The sequence below is a fragment of the Mytilus trossulus genome, chromosome 10 (genome assembly GCF_036588685.1).
Source record: "Mytilus trossulus isolate FHL-02 chromosome 10, PNRI_Mtr1.1.1.hap1, whole genome shotgun sequence".
Lineage (NCBI taxonomy): Eukaryota > Metazoa > Mollusca > Bivalvia > Mytilida > Mytilidae > Mytilus > Mytilus trossulus.
The window spans coordinates 65,778,058-65,802,908 of record NC_086382.1 but is presented as its reverse complement, the minus strand read 5'-3'; the positions used below and the strand labels follow the sequence as shown (position 1 = coordinate 65,802,908).

Below are 24,851 nucleotides of genomic sequence, written 5' to 3'. Positions count from 1 at the left end.
CCCGGACCTTTTTACCCTAAAGGCTAAGCCAGGTCTACTATAGGACCATATGACAGACTTATATGATCGCAAAGGCCGTGGCTAAGTATGTAACCCTTTTCGATGTACCAATACCCTTCCTCGGACACAATATACAGTTATCTAGCCGCAAAAGCCAGGAAATCACCCTATTTGCAAATAAATTATTTCATTCATCAAGTGCAGACGCTTAAAAGTCAATTTGAACAAGTATTCAATTTGTATTATTTGTTTGAAAATTTATGAAAATCACTTAAAATCACATTTTGAAAATAATTTGAAATTCCGGGGAACAAACTATTGATTTTTAAAGATTCTCAGGACAAAACCAAAAGGCTATCAGAGTGACAGCAAACCGGATTTTCCTGCAGAAGTCGAACACTGAACAATTTGTGAATGAATATTTTACACAGCATCGGTTTATTACAACACAGTTTGTGGACAAAGAACTAACATATTTGAAATTGGACTTTTACCTTTAATGGTTTTTAATGGTCCAATATCCAAAATCTAAGTACATTGTACATTGTCAGAATCAGCAAAAATGTATCAAAGAACTCAAAGAATTCATATTTTGATGAAATTAAATTGAAGACCCTTTTTAAATACAGGTTTGGATTTAGCATTTGAAAGAATTCAAGTTAAAATAAATTAAACACAATCTAATTTTATCTATAAATTTTCTGTGCAGAAGGAAATAACTCAAACTGGATAAATATATAATGTAATAATCAAGAAACCAGTGCTGAATAAGTTCTATACATTACATGATGTAATTTTTCAAATTATAATCAATAACATAGCAAGCATTATATGAGTATTGTTTTGCAATAGATAGTCCCCTACCGTTAAAAACTCATTGTAACGAAACGAAATTCTAACTTGATCTATAACTTGCCATGGTTTACATACATTATTAGCAAACAAACCTACAACTAAATTCCGTAAACAATTTACAGAAGAAAAGAAACAATCCAAATGTCATGATATGTTATCTTAAAACAATGTCTTTCATAAATCTTTAAACACATTACTTATTTCCCTTTGAACAAGTATTTAGTAATAAATAATTATGATTTCATCAAAACATTATTTTTTAGGAAAGGGCTGTAACTGAACAAAGAGAAAAGCTTAAATTGTGAAAATCGAACGTAACCTGTAACTTTTCACGATAAATCAATACATCAAATATAAAGTCAATATCTTCAAGCATAAAGAAGAAATGATTGGAAAACTGAGTTGCCGGACTAACAGATGAACCGACTGACAGGCTGAACCAAATAATTCAATTGTAACAGTTGATTAAACAAAAGTGTCATTAATGACACTTTGTACCTCGAGGTGGTATTATCTGACTTATAATGAAAATACATACAGGACTGAGGTTTTTTTTATTAAGCATTTCAAAGAACACGATATATCTTTAAATTATGTTGAAATCAAACACAGTTTAATTTTGGACCCCGATTTGGACGAACTTAAAAATTGGGTCCAAAATCAGATATCTGTTTATTAAACGACAATGTATGCTTAGTTTTGAAAGGAGTTTACCTCATCAAAAAGTATATTTAGCATTTAGAAAATTAGTTTTTACAGAATAACAAACCAACTTAAATCAAAATTCTATTATAGAGAGGTTTTCGTTAAATATTTTTCAAAATTTAATGTATAATGTATACATAGTTTAGATGCACTTGTCCAGAGATAAATTACCATGTATACATTTTTTTTTACCATGTACAATTATAGCCAGGTGTCTTTATGATTCATTGAAACACTCCATCCAGATTACTGAATGGCCATGTTACCTAATCCCCATTACACATGTTTCTTTTAAGTGTAACGGGGAAGTTAAGAGTTTAAATAAGATTAATTCAACGGTCACTTCACAGATGTAAAAGTTTAGTCGGCCGTTTTATATTATTGTTTATTTGATTCATGGAATACTTTCTCCGGGTACTATATAAACTATTTTTTTCAGTTGGTGTTCTATATGTGTATTCTAACTGAACAGAACTTTGTGTTTTTAATTTTAAGATTAGTATACTTTAAATACATTTTTGGTAACGACTTAATCATTTTAATTGAGAAAGAATTTATGTTTTAAAGTACATTTTTAACTGTAATCAGAAAATAGGAACAATATAGCAAACATGTGTTGGGCCCACGTTGGCATTCTGTTGGCAACATTGTTGGGCCAACGTTGGAAAACTATGTTGGGCCACCGTCATTTTGCTCATCGGCCCTTCGTTGGTCCAACATATTGGGTCTTTGTTGGGCCAACATCAGTATGCCAACAAAGTTAACTATTTGCCAACAATCTGCCAACAATGTTAACTGTTTGCCAACAGTCTACCAAGGTAGTCTAGTTTTGAAATTATGTTGGGCCATTGTTGGTCGTATTAGAGTTTGCCAACGTCTTTAACAACGTTTTGTTATGCTTTCCATATTTTATTTTCTCTAATAATCTGTAAATTATGGACTATACTGTATTGTATGTAGATATTATACAATCAACTATCAATTGGAGAGTGAGAAAATCCACTCGTGTCAAATGATGAGAAGAAATTTTTGAAACTATATTCAAATTTTGTTTATTTTTTTGGGCTGGTTTTAAATATTTCTTGTTTGCGCAAAAGAATATCCATCAATAAGATAAATACATTTAGACGACAACACAGATTTGAAAATATTAGATAAATAGAATGAAGAGCACATCTTTTTGTTTGCACTTTGGAATAATATTTAAAAAATAAATAAAAATCTGTGGTATAAAACGGGGAGATAAGTACTTAATACGTTGGCATATTGTTGGCACAATGTTAACTTATATTTCAGTATTGTAATGAAATATATCCTAAGAATGAGCATTCAAATAAAGTTTGTTTAAAATTGGTTCAGTGGGTTCAGTCAGAAGATCTTACAATGAACCGGTGGACGACATAAGTCGAATATCATTGGACCAACTACTTAAATAACAGTTGGTAAGAAAATGTTGGGCCAACATTTGGCCAACCATACAAAAATGACAGTTGGTGCTAAGTTGTTGGACCAACAGTGTCAAAATAACTGTTGGCTGAGTGTTGTTGGGCCAACGTTGGTATCATGTTGTCCTGCCAACGCCAACTGTTTACCAACTGTGCCAACTAATCACCAATGTTGGCCCAACAAAGTATTGCTATCTGGGATATACCCTACTTTTATCAAATTAAGGGAAAACTGAATTTGTTCAATGTTATTTGGTCTATTTACAACTTTATTGTAATTATTACTATTTTGATTTGTAGTTTAATTTGATTACTTGTTCGACGGACCCGCCCGCACCTATTTTTTTTCAAAACAGATTTTTTTAATTTTTATTATATTCCCGCTCCCCGCATCCGGAAATGAGATCGTGTCCATTTCCCGCACCGTTTTTTTGTAAATATTATATAAAGATCTCAACATTTTTTTTTTTTTAAATCACAGTCTAGCCTTTATTTAACGATTTTAAACCTATCAGCACTCCACAACACTGTAAATATCTGCGAGAATATTTGTTTCAGCATGAAACCAATTTATTCCAAGCGGGAGTGCTCCGATATAAATAGAAATACCAGTAACAAAACGTTAGTCTCTATCCCCCTAACTTATATTCCCTATACACAAAATGTTCGTTGTTAAAATAAAGTACAAAGAACTTCTGAAGGATTTGCCTTCAACTGCAATTATAATGTATGGTGACGGTCATACCCGCTGCAGGTTTGTGCACCTGTGTTTGTTAATTCAGAGACCTGTCGTTCAGCAGTTATCAATTGTTGATGTGGTTCATTGGGATTTTCCCGTTTGGAAATATAATTTAGATCGTTGGTTTTCCTGTTCGGATTGTGTACAATACTAAGTTGTGGTTCCTTATAGCTTGCTGGTTGGTCTTGATCAAAGCACTGTGTAAAAAGCCGTACTTTGACCTTTGTTTGTTATTATCAGGCAAGGGCCTTGAAGGAGTAATTTTACCGTGTTTACTGTTCAGTCTGTTGTAGAAAAGAAAATAGAAATACTAAGGATATTTACAGTGCTACTATACACAACCTTTGACAACTTAGATTTTTTTACTCAAAAAGAGGAGAAATACATTATATTTTAAACAACTTTTCTAAGAGAGGGATGGGTCCACTTATTTTGAATAATATTAAACTGTTAAAGTCCAGGAATATTACAAAATTCTTGGACATTTTTTGACCATTTAATACCAAATATAATATAGTTCTTTGGGAAAATATAAGCCCTTTTGTACTTAAAGTGTTTGTACAAAAAAAAATATATTATAACTTTAATATTTTGACCCCTCATAAAAGGGATATATTTATAACATTAAGGGGTTGTTCTGAACCTGATTATGACTTGGATGGAGAATTGTCTCATTGTCAGTCACACATACATAGACCAGATTTAATTATTCAATTATTTCTTGTTGAACAGGGAAAAAATACTTCATAAATTAAAGAAATGTCAAGGTACAAGTGATAAATCAAGTTTAAATATAGTCAAAACCTACTATTTTATGTTTACAAAAAAAATTATAATCGCTCGCCTTTACTTATTTTAAGCTTCCCCGCAAAAATTTGCAAATTAAATATTTTTTTATTAAAATTTTCAAATCGCTCGCTCGCCCCAATTTTTGGAGTCCAACAATCCGTAGAACAAGAAATTAAATTGGTGTGGCCTTAGTATTGTACTATATTTAAAGCAGATGATCGGTGTATTCCAACTGAATAGAACTTTGTGTTTTTAATTTTAAGGTAACCGGACAATTTCAGAAACCTTGCTGTAGGATAAACTCCTAAAACACGGCCAGCATACAAATTACTTGTCATCTGCATACACATACAAGTTTCATCCAACCTCTCTCTACACCAAGTCAAGTAAAGTCTAATCCCAAACAACACCAAAACCAAGTATAAACATTCTTTAAACAATTTACCAAAGAAAAGATATCACTAAATGTATTTTATCATTAATACAATGTCTTTTAAAAATCTATAAAGTTAAAATTCATTATCTTCTTAATATTTTATAATGAACTGTAAATTTCGAACTATATTTACCACTGGTTCAAGGTCAGGGTCATCGGACACATGTTTCAAACAAAATACCCCTAATCATGATTGTGGTCAAGTTTGGTAAAAATGTTCTCATTTGTTTCATAGGAGAAGATTTTTGATATAGACTATGTGACAGTTGAGATAAAATTCGAAATAAATCGAGTGGTGTGTGGACATGGTAAATTAAAAATAATACGTATTCATAAGTTGAAGCAAGATAAATCATAGCTGCTTCATGTATTTCCTTCTATTTCCTAAAGAAGCGGTTGAATAAAGTATAAGTTAAAATGTCGGTCGTTGGGATTTCTGAAGAAAGTATTAAAGCTCACTAAAGATTACAATTAACTTTTGTTTCTTTGAAGTGAAAACTGTTTTTACCTACAGTATAAAATGAAAAACAAAATTCAGACGTTTAGCTGTATAGATTTTCATGAATAGAATTATAACAATTTTAACAATGAAAGGAATGTACCGTATCAAATTCAGATACTAGTATGAAATTTAATTTTGTAATCTTTTACGCTTCACATGCCATCGATTGTAAAATCTAGGTTAAAAAACGCATAAAAAACAATCATAAGCTTTTTGTGAGAAATATTTTATACTTCCTTTTCAATACAACACTTTGGAGTATTAATGACATCTTATTTTCGGAAAAAATGGAGAACTGCATTTATTTGAAATTGCTTTTTTAATATTCGTTTGAAGAATTACTAAGCGCCAATATTCATTAACCTTTTTTTTCTTTTTTTATGAATTAGTACGTTCAATACTCATTTTACTGCTTCACCGGGCGCAGCTTGATACGACCGCAGTGGTCGAACCCAGAACATTTGGATCAAGCGTGGATGGTTATGGGATAATGCCGTGTTGGTGTGCCTGTGTGAATGTTCTATTTTGTCCACTGTTAGATAAATGTTAAAAAAACATATTATGCGTTTACTTTTTTCACATTGGCTAGAGGTAGAGCAACCCCGCCGTAGTTACGAATACATTTCAATGCCAATAAAACGTAACTGCTTCCAATGTTTTAGATAAATGCGGCATACGTCAGGAAAGGTCGAACAGTAAAACAGAAATAATAAATCAAGGATTGAAGGATGAGTAACTTTGCCAAAAAAAAGCAGGATGACAATATATGTAACAATATATAAATAACACATAGCTGAGAGGGTGATAGAGCAGATTGGTACCCCGAGAAAACATTGTCAACCGCGGCGAAGCCAAGGTTGACAATGCCTTTTCGAGGGGTTCCAATCTGCTCTATCACCCTCTCAGCTATGTGTTATTTAATTTATTATACTGAATGTCCTATCATTATTGGCTTTTACAGATTACTTTTATTTTAAACGTATTTTCTATGACGTCACGTTCATAACAACGTTACGGCCATTATAAAAAAACAACAAAAGTCAAGCAAGATGTTTTATTTTATTTATTTTAACAGTCGATAATAAAATCTGAGCCAAAACGTAGAACTTAAGCATTGTATTTAATTCCTTGATGCAAATTCAATTCATTGTTCTTTGAATTGTGGATTTCTGATTGGTCTAGACGAGAGGGTAACATTAAAAAAAATTGTCACCCGCTCAGCCATGTGATAGAGTAAATTGACACCCTCGTCTAAGCCAATCAAAATATGGCATTTTAACGTGAAGTATAATAAAATTAAGGATTAACTAATAAAAAAAGGAAGGGCCGTATACAGAGAAAAATAAATAGACAAGACAGAGATTACAATTAAAACAACACGAAGGGCAATATTTATCATCTTAGCCTTTCCCTTAAAATAAAATGGTAGCTCCCTAACTGCCAAATAAGCATTCCAGGCCAACAGGATACATGTATGTGCATCAGTTTTGATAGAAAAAAAAGTTTTTTGTTCGGTTCATATGTGTACTCATTTATTAGAATGACCCTTCTTATCACTCCACAGTCTTTCTTAAAAAAGAAATGAGAAAAAGGGGGGGGGGGGGACTCGCACACAATTCTTTTGTTAGATTGTTATGAACAAGTGTGAAATTTAAAACTACAATTACAGTGATCAGATTAGTGTTCGGTTGTCAGGAATTTAAACAAAAATCATTATTTTGAGGTACTCTAGAGTTGTGTGTGTGTGTGTTTTTTTTTTTCTTTTTTTTTTTTTTTTAAAGAAATCAGCATTATATTAGCAATACATGATCCAGGGTTCTTGATTAGCGTAACAAAGGTAAATTGACACGAATAGCCTTCGTTGCTGTGATTTTGAATATGGACTAAATCAGAAAGGCGACAATATCTGAATACTCGATATGCCAGGTTGCTTGCGACATTTTCAGGCGAAACGTCTATACTCGAGCTTCTATATTCGACATCATTATCTAATTCTGAACCTAAAGTATAGGCCGTTGTATTTCTTTCTAACACAAACGATGCAAACGGGTAAGCATGGTAAGCGCGCACATGTTTTGATCATTTTTTTCAAAGATACGTTTGCAAAGTTTACATATTACCAACAACATTTGCATGCTTTATTGAAAGTTCAAACACTACAGGGTCATTAAAGACTTATCAAACGATGTATTTGTTTCTACTCATGTAGCGTTTAGAAAACAGCAACAAACGCGACACAACGTTTACCAAATTTTGGTTAGAAAGAAATGCGGCCATAGTACACATTATCAGTTACAAGAACGTAAATATATACAAATGTATAATATACAAAATACAAAATGTATAGATTTTGACCTTTAAACTGTAAGCCCAGTTTAAACACAGTCATATGCACGTAGCTAATTATTGATCCTAGTATGTAGATACAATGTACGTATTACTAATACTTAGAAGTATGCAGAATAACAATTAATAAAAAGTTAAACATATATATTTTAAACATTTAAAGTTAAAACAAACACATTAAAATTTACCTGATCCAATACATATCTCCTCATTCTACTCATTTGTCATGTTTACACACACGTATACTTATTTATGCACCTTGCATGGATAGATTTTTTAAAAGCACAATATGATGATGCATGATCTATTTATACACTTAAACGTAATCAAACCAAGTCATCTCCAATCCAAATTCAAATTATTATTCAAAAATGAAAAATAAATCATTTGTCAGAATATTTTACACATATATTGGTATAATATACTTTCTGTTGATAATAATTTTCATGTTGTTTCGGAGGATGAAAATCAATGAAACTATTTATAAATCTGTAATGGCGTAAGTAAAACTAATATCCACATTCTTTATACGAATTGAGTGTAAAAATAACATGGAGATGAGATCGATATATCCATAAGAGGATAGGAGACCAGTGGCGAATCCAGAATTTTTCATAAAGTGGGGGCCTACTGGCTGACCTAAGAGGGGGACTCGCTCCAGTCACGCTTCAGTGATTCCCAATATAAGCAAGCAAATTTTTCCCAAAAAGGGGGGTGTCACGGGCCCCCTGCCCCCTAAATCTGCCTCTGGAGACGACACCTCCTTGACTTATGATATACTAGTGTGGGACTTCTTGTTATGTTTTTTCAGCATAACATAAATACTTAATATATGGAGAGCGTACTAGATAATTGTTTTTGTTAAATTGAAATATGGCATGTCTCGTTTATTTTATTAGACTCGACATATAAATTTCTTAATCACATCGGGTCGTGCATGAATTATGTACTGTATACGTAGGTCAGTACGACGAATTGTTTTCTACAAGTACGAATCGGCGTTCTAAAACGGTTCTTATTTAAATTTATATTAATATCGGCGCTCTCCTGCACACTAGAATTGGTATTTATTCGAGTATTTATTCCACAGTGTATGAATGATAAAATTGAGAATGAAAATGGGGAATGTATCAAAGAGACATCAACCCGACCATAGAAAAACAAAACAGCAGAAGGTCACCAACAGGTCTTCAATGTAACGAGAAATTCCCGCACCCGGACGCGTCCTTCAGCTGGCCGCTAAACAAATATATACTAGTTCAGTGATAATGAACGTCATACTAATTTCCAAATTGTTCACAAGAAACTAAAATTAAAATTATACAAGACTAACAAAGAAAAAAGGCTCCTTACTTGGGACAGGCGCAAACATTCGGCAGGGTTAAACATGTTTATGAGATCTCACACACCCCTCCTTATACCTCTAGCCAATGTAGAAAAGTAAACGCATAACAAAACGTACATTTAAAATTCAATTCAAGAGTCCGAGTCTGATGTCAGATGATAGCATAGATGTAATATTACATCTTATAAGTTATATGGGTTGCTACTGACCCCCAATAATCCACAACGGGTTCTTAGAGGGTTCGTAAAAATAAGGGGTGAGGCCGCAGGACTTTTTCTACTGCGTTTTGTAGAAAATTAAACAATGAAATGCATCAACATCAATTGACGAAGTCACCATTTACGGTGGACTTAACGTCATGTACCCCCTATGAAATTGACTACCCCCCTTTCGGATCCATAGGGGGTCACCACGTGACGGCACAAAACCAATCATGATCAGAACGTGATATTTTATGAGCGTTGCGATAAATGGTGATAGTGACCTAGAGCGAAACATACGGGTCAGTATATTCCATACGAGGCGAAAGCGAGCGAAGCACTAGCCAAATATAGAATTCACTGAACCTGTTTATGGCATACTTATAGTCATTATATACTTCAATTTCACACTGGATATCTTATAACGAGGACTTCTGTATATGTGAGTAGTGTGATGTACACGAACAGTCCAATAAAGATTGCGGCTCCAATGTTAAGACTAGCACACTGTGTAACGAATTTATTTTACAGAGTTGCATTCAGTATCTTAACATGGGATATTAGACGTATTTGTTGACATTGTCATGCTATCCCATGTGTAAAACAACATTAATATACAAAATGAATGTGTTTAATACTGACTTTCTATTTTGAAGTAATCCAATCAGTAAAATATCAGATAATTGAAAAGATAAATAGTCATTATTCATAGTGTATGCAAAATTTTGGCAAAATCTGTGACACAGCCAATTTACAGGTCTCCTTGACTTAGTAAGACACTCTTTTATTTACTAATCATAAACATGCCGAAACGTTTAGTGTATATAAAAAAGAAGATGTGGTATGATTGTCAATGAGACAACTTTCCACAAAAGACTAAAATGACACAGACATAAACAACTAGGTCACCGTACGGCCTTCAACAATGAGCAAAGCCCTTACCGCATAGTCAGCTATAAAAGCCTTTAAGGCCCCGATAGGACAATGTAAAACAATTCAAACGAGAAAACTAACGGCCTTATTAATGTAAAAAAAATGAACGAAAAACAAATATGTAACACATAAACAAACGACAACCACTGAATATACAGGCTCCTGACTTTGGACAGGCACATACACACATAATGTGGCGGGGTTAAACATGTTAGCGGGATCTCAACCCTCCCCTAACCTTGGACAGTGGTATAACAGTACAACATAAGAACGAACTGTAATAACCAGTTAAAAAAGGGAGTGGACGTGGCCGGGTACTTATACATCCCGACACAAAAAGTCACAATGAACAGATCTGAGAGAACTCGCAGTTATCTGACAGCTAGTTCAAAACCCCTAACAACTAATAAATAAATCATGCATCTAAGACTAAACTATCAATCCGTACACATCTAAATTATATTTCTGGCTGAAGCGGTCATATTCATTTAAACGGGCATTTGAAAGCAGACAATTGTTTAATTCAAGTTTGGGCAACAAGTATATAGTAAAGTGTAATTTGGTCTGTAACACTGGGCTCTACGATTTCATAAAAAAGAACTGGTTTATTCAGATTTGGATAGTTCAATTTCAAGGTTAAGCATGGGAAAAGGTGAAAGAAAACAAAACACACGAAAAAAAGAACTGTAGTTTATTAATAAAGATTATAATCATTTCGTGTCCTTGTTATTGGTTCTCAAGATTTCAAGATTTTGATTTTATTCATAACCTCAGACATATACATGTACTTGTGTACAAGATGTTCTCGCCCATTTTCACTGACCAGCAAAAAAAAAACCACATAACAACAATTTGTAGATATAGAATGAATCAAAATTTAAATGTACATATATTCAATAGAGTATCCAAATTGCACATAAAATTCAGTTCTTTGACTACATTTAAGCTTAAATATTGTGTCCATACTTGCTCAACTGCTCATCTGTTCACGGTTCGAAATTAACCAGATTCGGTTTTGTTCCTTGACATTCGTTTTGTGTGTTTTTCGTTATATTTATATAGTTGCCTCTTTTTTTATTCATTCGATGCACTATTTCATTTTGCCGTTTTCTTAATATTTTTTAGCTATACTTGATTCACATTTATGTACACATAGTATTTGCATATATCCAATTTAGAAATACGTCTATTATCTGGAGACCTTTTCACTTTTCTTTTCTTCAAATGAACCTATTAGAACGGGTGTCACTCTCTCCATCGAATCAAAGAGGAATAACTCATAAAAGTTTTTAGTTCGCGGAAAGTTTTGATATATAAGCGTGATAAAATGAATCTTAAGCCTCGGTCACACCTTACCGGATAGCTCGAACGGACGCCTAACGGATAACTTTTTTTTAATCCGTTCATGTCCATTAGACGTCCGTTCTTATCCGTTAGGCGTCCGTCCATATCCGTTGCATGTCCGTTAAGCGTCCGTTTTATCCGTTGACGTCCGTTCTGTCCAGTGGAAAATTTTGAGCATGTTAAAACTTTGATCGGACGTCCAACGGATAAAATGTCCGTTGAACGTCCGTTAGGCGTCCGTTTTGTACGGTACTCGTCCGTTTTGTATCCGTTACGTGTCCGTTATGCATCCGTTGGATATCCGGTAGACCAATTCACCAACGGACGCCTACCGGACGCTTAGGGACGCAGCAGCTCTTATTCAGGCCAGACTCAACTTTAATGTAGCAAACATAAACCTTATAGCTGTCAAAAGGAGGAGTAAGAGAAGACGAAGGAGATGGTGGACGCGATCTTGGCTTACTCCTGAAAGACGACGCAGTTTTGGTCTAGTATATGAACGAACTAAGACGGGAGGATCGGCAGTCCTTTGTACACTTCCTTCGAATGCTCACAGAGATGTTCGACGAGATATTGCAGCGGGTTGGACCTCGCATAGCCAAGCAGAATACCTTTTACAGAAATCTGCTGGAACCAGGACTCAAGTTAGCAATTACACTTAGACGCCTTGCTTCTGGAGCAAAATATCGTAGCATGCAGTACGGATGAAGAGTTCTGCATAACACCATATCCGTTTTCATACCAGAGGTACATTATATAAACAAATTAAGAAAATCAACTTAAACTCTATAAGACTGAATTACCACACTGCTTCTACCTTGATGTTTTTTAATCAGAGTAGCTCTATATTTGCACACATACCATGTTAAACAAGACGCAATACAAAATAAAAGCAACTTTAACCAGTAAACTAAAGTGCGTATGCTCGAGAGTTATGGTAGTGTTGGTCTATGTGAATATTAAACAAAGGAAGCAGATTGAAAATTGACTACAAAGGTCAATAACTCCTACAGGGGTCAATTGACCATTTCGTTCATGTTGACTTATTTGTAGATCTTACTTTGCTGAACATTATTGCTGTTTACAGTTTACCTATATCTATAATAATATTCAATATAATAACCAAAAACAGCAAAATTCCCTTAAAATTACCAATTCAGGGGCTGCAACCCAAAAACAGGTTGTCCAATTCATCTGAAAATTTCAGGGCAGATAGATCTTGACCTGATTAACAATTTTACTTCATGTCAGATTTTCTCTAAATTATTTGGTTTTTGAGTTATAAGCCAAAAACTGCATTTTACCCCTATGTTCTATTTTTAGCCGTGGCGGCCATCTTGGTTTGATGGCCAGGTCACCGGACACAATTTTTAAACTAGATACCCCAATGATGATTGTGGCCAAGTTTCAAATAATTTGGCCCAGCAGTTTCAGGGGAGAAGATTTTTCTAAAAGATTACTAAGATTTACGAAAAATGGTTAAAAATTGACTATAAAGGGCAATAACTCCTAAAGTGGTCAACTGATCATTTTGGTCATGTTGACTTTTTTGTAGATCTTACTTTGCTGAACATTATTGTTTTTTACAGTTTATCTTTATCTAAAATAATATTCAAGATAATAACCAAAAACAACAAAATTTCCTTAAAATTACCAATTCAGGGGCAGCAACCTAACAACGGAATGTCAGATTCATCTGAAAATTTCAGGGCAGATAGATCTTAATCTTGACCCCATGTCAGATTTGCCCTAAATGCTTTGGTTTTTGAGTTATAAGCCAAAAACTGCATTTTACCCCTATGTTCTATTTATAGCCATGGCGGCCATCTTGGTTAGTTGGCGGGGTCACCGGACACAATTTTTAAACTAGATACCCCAATGATGATTGTGGCCAAGTTTGGTTAAATTTGGCCTAGTAGTTTCAGAGGAGAAGATTTTTGTAAAAGTTAACGCAGGACGACGACGACGGACGACGACGCCGGACGCCGGACGCCAAGTGATGAGAAAAGCTCACTTGGCCCTTTGTTAAAGCTAACAATAACAAAAACAACAACAACAACAATAGTTACAATTAGGTGTAACATCAGGTCAATGCAGACCCCTGAACAATCAAAACGACTACGCAGAGACGGTAGACCAACACCACCTCAACAAGAACACACCAAAATTTACATTATGTCAACAACAAAAGATAACGACACATGTAAGTCGCCTGTCCGTATTGATCCGTCAGTAATCCACCATTCTTCCGTGCCAGCCGGCCTAAGCTCTCTAGAACATCAGTCCATATCAGAAACATTACAGACGATCACATGTTCACTATCGCAACAAAACATTACACATATTGCGATGCAGTTGAAAGATATGCTTCACGGAGAGATTGACTATACCATCAAGGCTACAATCAATCAATATAAACAAGAAATTGATACGCTTACTAAAGAAAACCAAAAGCTACGAGATGACTTAGACGCAGTAGAACAGTATAGTCGCCGGGACCTTCTACGCATTAACGGTATTCGGACGGTAGTAAAGACGAAACATCAGAGAAGACTACTGAGCTTGTCACGGAACTAGTGAGGTCAATTGATAGTAACTACCAAGATAGAGACATAATTCGGTCGCATAGAATAGGCACCCCACGAAGTAATCCAGGGAACAACAAAAACACAGTACCGAGACAAATTATCGTCAGATTAAGAGACCCAGCAATTAAGAAATGATTACTCAAATGTAAACGGCATCTGAAGGAGAAGCGTGAAACCCATAAAGTCCATATGAACGAAGATCTAACAAAAACTCGTAATAATATTGCTTATAAAGCAAGGCAAATTAAAGTCGAACGCATGATCCAAGATACATAGACAGTCGACGGGAAAATTCTAGTCAAAGACAATCAAGATCAAATACACGTTGTCAATACTATGGCCGCATTAGACACATGACTGATTCATATACTTTATTTTAAAATGAAACGTACATGTATGAGAAGTTCTCTTCTTGGAATAGTATACTGATACTGCCAATATAATTTGAAGAAGGACAATGATTGGTTTTGTTTGTAGCCTAACGTCCAGTGGAAAATATTTCATTTATGTTTAGATCGAGTATATTTTTCTGACGTTCCAGACTCCCAGATATTGTTCATAATTGTTATGGATAGGTTTGGTAACGAGATAATGCAAATGTACATAGTTTGTTTACGTTAACAACTCTGTTTTCATTAATCCCATAATTCATCCACTGTACAATTTTCGTTTGAACATTTGTCAAAACAGAATCCTAAGTCATGAATGTAAATCCAAGACAAACAAGGTAAATTAAGATTAAATCTTCCTTGAATTAAATGCAGAGTTATATTTACGAAGAGACTGTTAAAAACGGGGAACGAAGAAACGTAATGTTTCATTTGCAATCTTATAAAAATATTTCTCCGATGAGTTGGATAACCTCCTATCCACTTCGATATTTGTACATGTTTATTAAACTTTTGATCAGTAAAAATATAGAAAAATCGGCTATTATATATAGTAAAGTAATATTGGAACTGGTTGTTTTCTTCTTAATTCTACAGTGCCCTTTCTGCAGTGACGTCATTTAGAACTGTTCTTCAGTCCTGACTGATTTGGTCAGTTCTGCTGACAGTTCTACGGTTAGAACTGATTCAGTCAGTTCTACCTAGAACAGTTTTAGACAGCTCTACCCTAGAACTGATCCTGACAGTTCTACCTAGAACTGATTTAGTCAGTTCTACCTAGAACTGTTCTAGGACAGGTTAGAACAGTTCTATGACAGATTATTCTGACAGTTCTAATGAGAGGTTAGAAGTGATATCCACTGTAGTTGGCAACAGATATAAAAGAACATGTAGTAATGATGTAAAAACAATAATGACTAAATGTGGTCTACAAGATGTGTATCTCAATCAAAACTCAGAACGACGACCAATGGCTCATATCGTATCTTGTGTTAAGAACCAACTCGTTGAACTGCATCAACAGGAATTTCTAAATGTATTGGAAGATATGCCTAAATTACGAACATATAAAAGCATTAAAACTGACGACAATGTAGAGCCATACTTGAAAGAGTGTATACCAAAGCAACAACGATCAGTGATAGCCCGGATGCGGAGCGGAACTTTACATTTAGAGATTGAAAAGAGCAGAATTCGCAGTGTGCCACTTGACCAACGCCTTTGTAAAATGTGCAAGTCTCAATCAAAAGAGGACGAATGTTGCTGTTTTATGAACAATTACGAACAACATTATTTAATGTTATCAGAGATAAGTGCAACATAGACTTCTCGTTTCTCGTTTTGTTTATATAGATTAGACCGTTGGTTTTCCTGTTTGAATGGTTTTACACTAGTAATTTTGGGGCCCTTTATAGCTTGTTGTTAGGTGTGAGCCAAGGCTCCGTGTTTAAGGCCGTACTTTAACCTACCGGTATAATGGTTTACTTTTTAAATTGTTATTTTGATGGAGAGTTGTCTCATTGACACTCACACCACATCTTCCTACATCTATTAACTACGCTACGAGCGAACATCAAAATAAAACATTTATTTTGTAATTACAACAAGCTTGTTTCTATCTTTGTTTTGAACTGTTTTACTATCAGACAATCTGTGATCAACTGATAACGTGCCTGGCTATAATTTGCGTGTAAATTGGAAATATATAATTTTTTTTAATAATGATACACAATGTACAGTGCATCATAAGCCTATTTGGCAGGCTGAAAATTACTTGTATATATGAATGCAGTTATAATTCAGGCTGCACTTTAATATTAAAATATTCTATTCTATTCTATTCATATTAAATGGTTCTCTTTTAACAGATTGATCCTCTCAAAATGTCGAATACTCAGCTAGTGAATTAGGTCGAAACACCTTGCCAGACTTAACGAATCGCTGGATTTCAGGTACAAAACAATTGGTCATGAAACACAATACTGCCAAATTGATCTATGATTTTATACGATGTATTCGACCAGCAACATACACGATGCTCATAACAAATATTACCAATTTCATAATTTGTATTATTTGGTACTCAAGGCTCTTCCACTTTGTACTTGATTGGCTTTATAACTATTTTGATCTGAGCGTCAACGATAAGTCTGATGCAAGTGTCACACATTGTGTATAGACCTGCGTGCACATGCAGCCATACAGAGAAAAATGACTACGTCCGTATACGTTGCACGCAAGAGGAACACTAACCAATTGTTAGACGCGCGTTTGCATAAGTTTGAAGTACGTCGAAATGTAAAGGTATACAATTTGTGATAAAGACGGGAAATTTCTATGCAGCATATTCAGCATATATGAATTGAATTTCAAAAGTTCAATGACGTCTCCTAGTTCGTACTACCGTAACGGTTGGTACGGTAGCAAAATCGGGAAACCTCTTTTGGGCGTAAGAGAAGCGTATCTAAGCGTTTATCTGGCGTTCAAGTAACGTATGTGGTCGTATGCCTGGCATTTGTCTTACGTAAATGGAATGCACGCTACGACGGGAAAAAAAGACTCTTGAACGTATTTGAGAAGCTTCCAGGTCGTATCTGTGACAATAATCCGTGCTTTATGCGTGTCTGTGACGTTTTATTATGAGGTGTTTGTTACAAACACATCCGCATACGTTCTAGTAAAAGTCGATCGATCTTGAAGCGTATACAACGTGTCCTCAACGTGTCTCAAACTAATCTGTAGCGTTTTCAACGCGCGTGTAGCGTATGTATTATGTGCGTGTAGAGTTCAGGTATACTCTTAAGCTTTACAAACGCTTGAGCTGGATGAAAATTTTTATGCTGCATAAAATAATATTTCTGGAGTTATAGCTTTCACCAAGCTTATACCTTTGCATTAATATTTCTACGTAGTTCAAACTTATGCAAAGCGCGCTTTAGGATTGCTTAGCGTTCCTATGGCGAGCAACTAACGTATACCGACTCAATTTTCTTTGTACCTTTGGTGCACGCCGGTCTATACGCCAATGTGTGACGCCGGTATTAGTTTGAGACACGTTTAGGGCACGTTGTATACGCCTCAAGATTGTTCGACGTTTACTTGGACGTTAGCTGGACGTGTTTGTAACATGCACCGGCGTACTTTTAGCGCTCTGTGGACGTATAAAACGCACCCTTGGCGTAACAAAAACGTATTCTGACATTCAACGAATCTTTCTCTGACATTCATGGTGGCATATGTCTGTGAATTTGCATATCCAAGTGCATATATAAAACGGTATAAAAGGTTTGGTAGTGTTCAGTTTGGTACTTGCTATGATGGATTGCCTGAAAAGAAGCAGGAATGCATATCTTCTAGCCATGGCTCTACAACATGTTGATAACATTCACCGTTACATGAAGTGTCCCAAATACGTTCAATGGACGTTTTTCCTTCTTAGAATGCATTTATTCTACGTAAGAAAAACGCCAGACTTACGCCAACATACGTGACTTGAACGTCCGATCCAAGCTTTGACCGAGTCCGGCGTACGTCGGTGCTTTACATTGATATGTGACGCCGGTATTATGTGGACGAAACTCGTGTCTGGAGTATTTAATTATAAGCCTGGTACCTTTGATAACTGATTATACTAGACACGGGTTTTGTTATCGTCAGTGCCGAATCGTAGTGTTAAGAATATTTTATATAAACATTAAGTTTTCTGAAAATAATTAAAAACACTATTACTGAAATATAACATACAGTAAACATCAAAGTGCTTTTATATATATATATAGTAGCCGGATCTATCATTCAATCACGGTGCTCCAAAGTCGACATCCTTCACATTATTTCACTATTTGGGTTCTTCACTGTAGGCCCTACTAAAAACGGGAAAATGTAATAGTCCTCCAATCTCAAAATGATAATCTTAATCTAGTATATACTCCCCCTCTATAATATGTTTTTTTGTGTTTATTTAAAGAATCTAGAAGGCTATACTAAGTCTTTTGACTGGCTAACTGTTAGTTTGTATTATTTAGGAAAACTGTATGGATAAATGAACAATTAAAAATCAACTTACTTCTTACATATAGGCGGTGCTCTTGAGACTTTCACTGGGTAATTACATGTTTGTTTATTGGAGTATCTATGACTTTCTAGAAACATATAATGTTAATAAATGTAATTCTTGTTTTACTTTCATATCTCTGAACCTTAAAGGTGGGCGGATTGTTTACTTTTTGGTCTGACGTAGACTACACTTGTGTCGGCAAGGTAAGTTATACATCTAAAATTGTTATTATCTATAATCTAACACATTATAAAGTCATATGAAGCGAGTGACTGGTGAAAATAATGTTAATCAAAATCTTGAAATTATGCATATACATATCATAAAGTTAACGTAGTCTTCTGTCTATGTTTTTATCAGTTTTTACACATCCATATCGTATTTATATCGTCAAAAATTATTCAACTCGGTCTGTTTTACCGGGCTGAAGTACGTCCATTATCCATTTGTCAGTATTCAAATATCAATAATGAATAATGAAATAGTTCACTATTCACTTTTCAATGTTAAATGATGAATAATGAATAATGAAATAGTGTATGCTTTATTATTCAAGTTGAAGCGGTGAACAGTGAATAAAACATAAAAAATGACTGTGAGACTATGGTTATATCCCGTATTTCTAAATTCGTCATTCTTGTGTCATCTAACAAATATTGAAATAATATCAGAAAAAAAAAAATTACTCTTTTAATTTTTGATTTTATTTTTTTCTCAAGTTTCCTAAAAGTCCTTGGTTCAATGTATGGACGACCTGCATAAATACCAAAAAAAAATATATAAATTAAAATATTCTACGTTGGGTTTGTTTTAATTTTCAATGGACCTTTGCTTTAGATATAACAGGTTGATTGTGTAGCAATGATCATTAGGGGGGGGGGGTTATGCCAAAATACGCGTAAAAATTAAGAAATTGCCAATTTTGAATAATGAAAAGGATATTTTGAATAATGGAATACAATACTCTGGGTTCAGCCTTTATTTACAGAAATACTTTTAACCTCGTTCGAAAGCTTATTACGTAATTAGGAGCAAAAGGTATATGGTCATGGCTGCACAATTGATTTGTTATTTTAAAATTTGTATTTCACTATAATTCACCGCTTCAACTTGAATAATAAAACATAAACAATTTCATATTTCAATATTCATCACTTTACATATTCTAGAGTTCAAGGTAGCAGTGCAAATGTCTTGTGTAATTTGTAATATGTCTTCATTTATTTCCAATAACAGTTCTAATTTATCGCCATTAATATCGGACTTCCGTTTCATAGAGATTCCTTATAGAGTTATTGTTAATGTGTGCTCATCCTGAATATGCATAAACATTTTGAAACTGACAGTTTGAAAATCGAACTGAATCAATCATTTAACTGAAATCACTATATTTTGATGGGGTTTTTTTTACAGAAAAAAAGAAGAACACAGATATTACCTATCGATGATATTAGTAAGATTAATTTTGTATATAAAAAAGAAGATGTGATTTGATTGCCAATGAGACAACTATCCACAAAAGACCAAAATCACACAAACATTAACTTACTTAAGGGGCTGCTTCATTTGTTCTAGGTCGGGCTATGCCCGGTTCGCCCTATCACGTGACCGGGTTAAATATGGCTGAAAATAAAACGAGTGGAACCGGCTGATTTAAAGATGGCGACAGAAGTTCACATTTATACTTTTTTGCTTTCTAAGCTAGGGAATATAAAAGATGAACCTATTAACAATAAATATATATTTTTAAGATGCAGAATTTTTTTCTGGGGCCTTATTCATCATAAAAACGTTTCTCCGAGATAATTTTATGAATTTGAAAATAAAATATAGCATGGCAATTTAATATCGTCGTAGTGGACTAATTAAGTATCATGTATCATACTAGTCTGATTGACAAAAATCAATATTCACCTTTTAAATTCCGATAATTTATCTAAAATTGCACTTTCCGCCATACTTTTATGACCGGCTGATTGCTTGCCGGTTAGTGTACACCGGCGAGAGCGGCGTATGCCTATTTGCGCCGGCGGCTTGTTTTACAGCAAATGAAGCGACTGTGCCTATACCGGAAGCGTCAACCGGGCTAAGCCGGGCTAAGCCGCTGTGGCAAATGAAGTACTACCTTACTTTAAAGAGATTAACGACACAAGTATACACAAGGTGTAAACGACGGTTGAAAACAAGCGTTTGGGCTTTATTTAACCACGATTCAAACATATTATAACGGACAACAAATGCCTGAAATGTTACCGATGTTATGATGAACAAACGTTATCTCTGAAAATAAACACATTTAATCATTTTCAAATATACAAACACATCCAGAGAATAGCAAACAGTTTTAAAACAAGGAGGTGTATCTACAATATGTCATCCGAATAGTCAAGAATCTATATAGGGTTCAATATAACAATCTGACGTTCGATTACCAATTATACAACTCTCCATCCGAGACCGAATGATGTAAAAGTTAACAAATAGAGGGGGGGGGGGGGGCTCATATTCGCCGGGGACACAACTTCGCCGTTTTATGATTTTGAGGTGTAAGCACTTCAAAGGATGGCTGAAATGGAAGAACTATGCTGATAAATTATAACTTTATAACAAATATGATTATTTTTTAAACTTAAACAAAATTACGGCACTTACTGCAAAGGGCCGAAAAACGGCCGAAGATTTTCGGTCATTTTCCTGAATGAAAAACAGGATTTTCAACGAATTTTTTTTTAACAAATTTTTTACTGATTGGCCTAAATTTAAGTTTTTTTACACCTTTGAAATGTCTGCTGTTCATCTATAATGAAATCTATTTGATAAATATTATATCAAGCTGTATTTATTTGGTTTTAAATAGATGTGTAAAAACGGCGAATATGTGTCCACCATTGACAAAACATCAGGAAATTTCAAACACCCTTTAATCTAACTTTACAGATGATTATTTTCAAACAAACCTGTTTTCAAGCTTAGGATATTTTGCGATTGAAGTTATCAGTATACTTCAAAAACATATAGACCTGAACATAAACTGTAGAAAACATGGAAATATATGGCAAAAACGAGCATCCCACTCTATAGTTCTCAGTATGGCCTTCAACAACGAGCAAAACCCTTGCTGCATAGTTAGCTATAAAAGTCATTAAATGACAAATGAAAAAGACTTCAAAAACTTACTTACTAAATGTTCTCCTTTAAATTAACAGATTTTTTTTTCACTGTTAAAATGCGCCTCAAAAAATATAGACGTAAATGGTAAATCAACTTTGCTAAGGTTTGATAATTACAAATTGTCAAATAACTGTGTTAAAAGTCTACATGATTTGTGTATAAGTCATCATCGTTTTCCTTATTCTGTTACAATACATTATTTGTTGCAGCCTTTTCTGAAGAAATAGAGTATCTTCGGTGTTTTTGTCAGTTTCCACACCTCATATTAACACTACAAATTTTCATAAAGAATTTAATGAACATTTGATGAAATCTCTGGTCGCTTTTCGGTTTTCGTCAGAGTTAAAACACGTTAGTTTGACTCTTTGATTACTGATTGTTTGTTAGGTATCAAATGCTCAAACATTTTGCTAGATATTCCATATTTTTTGCAATAGCCATCTAAATACGGTGATTTTTTTAAACAGTACAATGGCTTTGAAATTATACTCAAAGAACAAATAGCCAATCTTATGTAACTTCATATAAATGTAGATCAACGGACTGAGTTCTCAGTAAACCGTAAAACAATTCCTCGCGAGATCCATAGAGTAAACACGTATTTTATTTACATCTCAAATAATATAAACAAGCGTACAAACTGTATGCGGCAACCCAAGACACACTGTAGCTGAAACTATATCACAACATTGAATTGTTTGTGAGCTTAAATTTTCTAAAAATAACAGGGTGTGCTCATTTTATCGAATTTTAAAATTTGAAATTGTCTGATAGTTACGTTTATACTTATATGTTAATATTCTAGAATAACAGTACCAAAGTCCAAAATAAAACCGGTGGAAATTAAAATGGCGAATGATGATAAACAATTTGACTTCACAAAATTACATAAAGGAGCTCCAGATTTTCGGGCGCTTATGGATAATCCTGCAATTATGTCAATGTTCAGTTTCTTGAAACGTGGTGAAGAAGAAAAAGCTCAAGGGGCCAGAGATTCTTCAAGAATATTTAGAGAAAATAAACTTTTTGACTCGAATGATTTCTCACATTATCCGAAATCTCCCACGGCAAGTTATTTTAGACGCGCTGTTTTTCACTTTAAAATGGCAGTCGAAATAATAAAAGGCTACAACAGAGAAAGTGTGGATAATTTGAAAGACTGCGAAGTTCTTAGACCAGCCTTTGAAAATATTGTATATGGTCACATTTGCGAAAACAGTATGTATGAGCCTTTCCGTCCACCGGACACTACCTCTGTTCTTATCGACCAATATTTGATGTTAAAACCTGATGATGTATTTGCTGAGTATGCAAAGCTTATAATACTTGGGAGAACCTTACTGAAGGGAGAAAAGGGAAATAATCTTTTATCGGATTTCGAGTCCTCAAAATTATACATAAAATCATCTGAGCTATTGGCCTTTAAACTTAAACCGAAAACAAATGCACAGCCCTATCGAATGATTCTTATTGACATATATTATTATCTTGGCTCAAAATACGTTTCTACAGAGCAGCATGAGCGTGCGCTTGATTCGTTTCAGAAATGTTTCGATCTAGACAACTCAAATTATAGAGCTCTTTATGGAATCGCATATCAGCATATGGAAAGTGATCCTGAGAAATCAATTGAGCTATTTGAAAAGTTTATCAGCATGGCGCCTGAATGTGAGAAGCAATACCCTAATGCCTATTACATGATTGCAACAATATATATGAGTAAAGGAAACTTTGATGCAGCATTACGGCACTGTTCATTGGCAGAAGATGCAGAGAGAACACGTTTACCATTTCTAGGTCCTGTCGACATTCCACAAAAAGATATGATGCAGCAAATGAAATGCATGATACCGCAAATTCAAAAACTAAGAATGAATAAAAAATAAGGTATAATTAAACAGGACCTTGAGACTATAATGATTGAAAAGGTTGATCGATTCAATTTTGTATTTTTATCGAAATCTTAGCTATATTTAAGAATCATGTAAATTGTATATAATTTGTTTAATTTATAATAAATTTTGGAATGAAAATATAACGTAGAGATAAAAATCAATAAAACAGCCACCTACCGACGAATAAAACATCTAGTAGACAGCAAACAGTTTCAAAACAAGACAGGACGGACCACAGCTGTCATTCGGTATAACGAGAAAAATGATACTGAATTGAATAAAGAAGTAAAGCTAGGTTCATACTGCCGATCAGATTAACTCGATGATTCCGACTGTCCAAATTTCTACAGCCAAGCGTAGCCAAATTCTTGATCGGGCCTGTTTACGACTGCTATCCGACCGTTATTCAGTTGTACACGCTTTTAACTCGACAATCACAAATCATTATAGTACTGCAACTGACATCGAAAAAGACGCTTAGTTAAGGAGTTTAATGGTCCGGAATAACACACGGCTGCAAATTGTTTTAAATGATAGAATCATATCTATATTTTAATTTCCGTCGGGTCGTAAAAAGTTTCTATGGTCACATTTTTGTATTTTATCCCTTTAATGGGGGTACCCCTTAATGTACGGTTTTGGGTAGTTACCTTCAAACTCCAAAAAATATTTTTTGGTTAAATTTCCCGCTATTTTCGTAAATATTTTCTATGCACATATCATCAAGGATCATCGGAATGATGAAGATATAAATATAATACCATCTCCAAGTAAAACTTTCAAACTTAAAGTTGGTTGTTTTTTAGATAGAAATTTAACTCTTTTGTCTTTGAAAACGAGAAAACATTTGATTCAAAAACAGTATTTGACATTTGAGAGGACAAAACATATTATTGCAATACTGCATGCAAATTTTGTTGGGTAAATTCCAAACAATTTTGTCAAAAACTCAAAAATAAAAACATCATTTGTACATTTTTTAAATACGGAAATTTCCTATCCGTCAATCAGTTTCACCATTTATTTTTTCCTTCACAATCAATTTGATAGTTTAGGTGTGATTATGTAGATTTTGTAGGAGAAGCTAATTTATGTTTGAGTGATTTGAATAT

The 24,851-nt window shown here is 34.2% G+C and overlaps 2 protein-coding genes across 2 annotated transcripts in view; one reads left to right on the top strand and one right to left on the bottom strand.

The window, feature by feature from the left end:
- The window catches only part of LOC134688391 (uncharacterized), a 33,801-nt gene extending 25,706 nt beyond the window's left edge, over positions 1-8,095 (bottom strand). Inside the window, exon 1 of the mRNA XM_063549088.1 lies at positions 8,006-8,095. The gene's annotated coding sequence lies outside the window, so the exon portion shown is untranslated. The remainder of the gene's footprint in view (positions 1-8,005) is intronic.
- Positions 8,096-18,820: 10,725 nt separating this feature from the next.
- Positions 18,821-23,763, top strand: LOC134686504 (uncharacterized). The gene is made up of 3 exons (XM_063546173.1): positions 18,821-18,876; positions 20,087-20,126; positions 22,650-23,763. Exon 3 carries the CDS (start codon positions 22,693-22,695, stop codon positions 23,728-23,730), a length of 1,038 nt encoding a protein of 345 aa, XP_063402243.1. The 5' UTR covers positions 18,821-18,876; positions 20,087-20,126; positions 22,650-22,692; the 3' UTR covers positions 23,731-23,763.
- Positions 23,764-24,851: the final 1,088 nt, after the last annotated feature.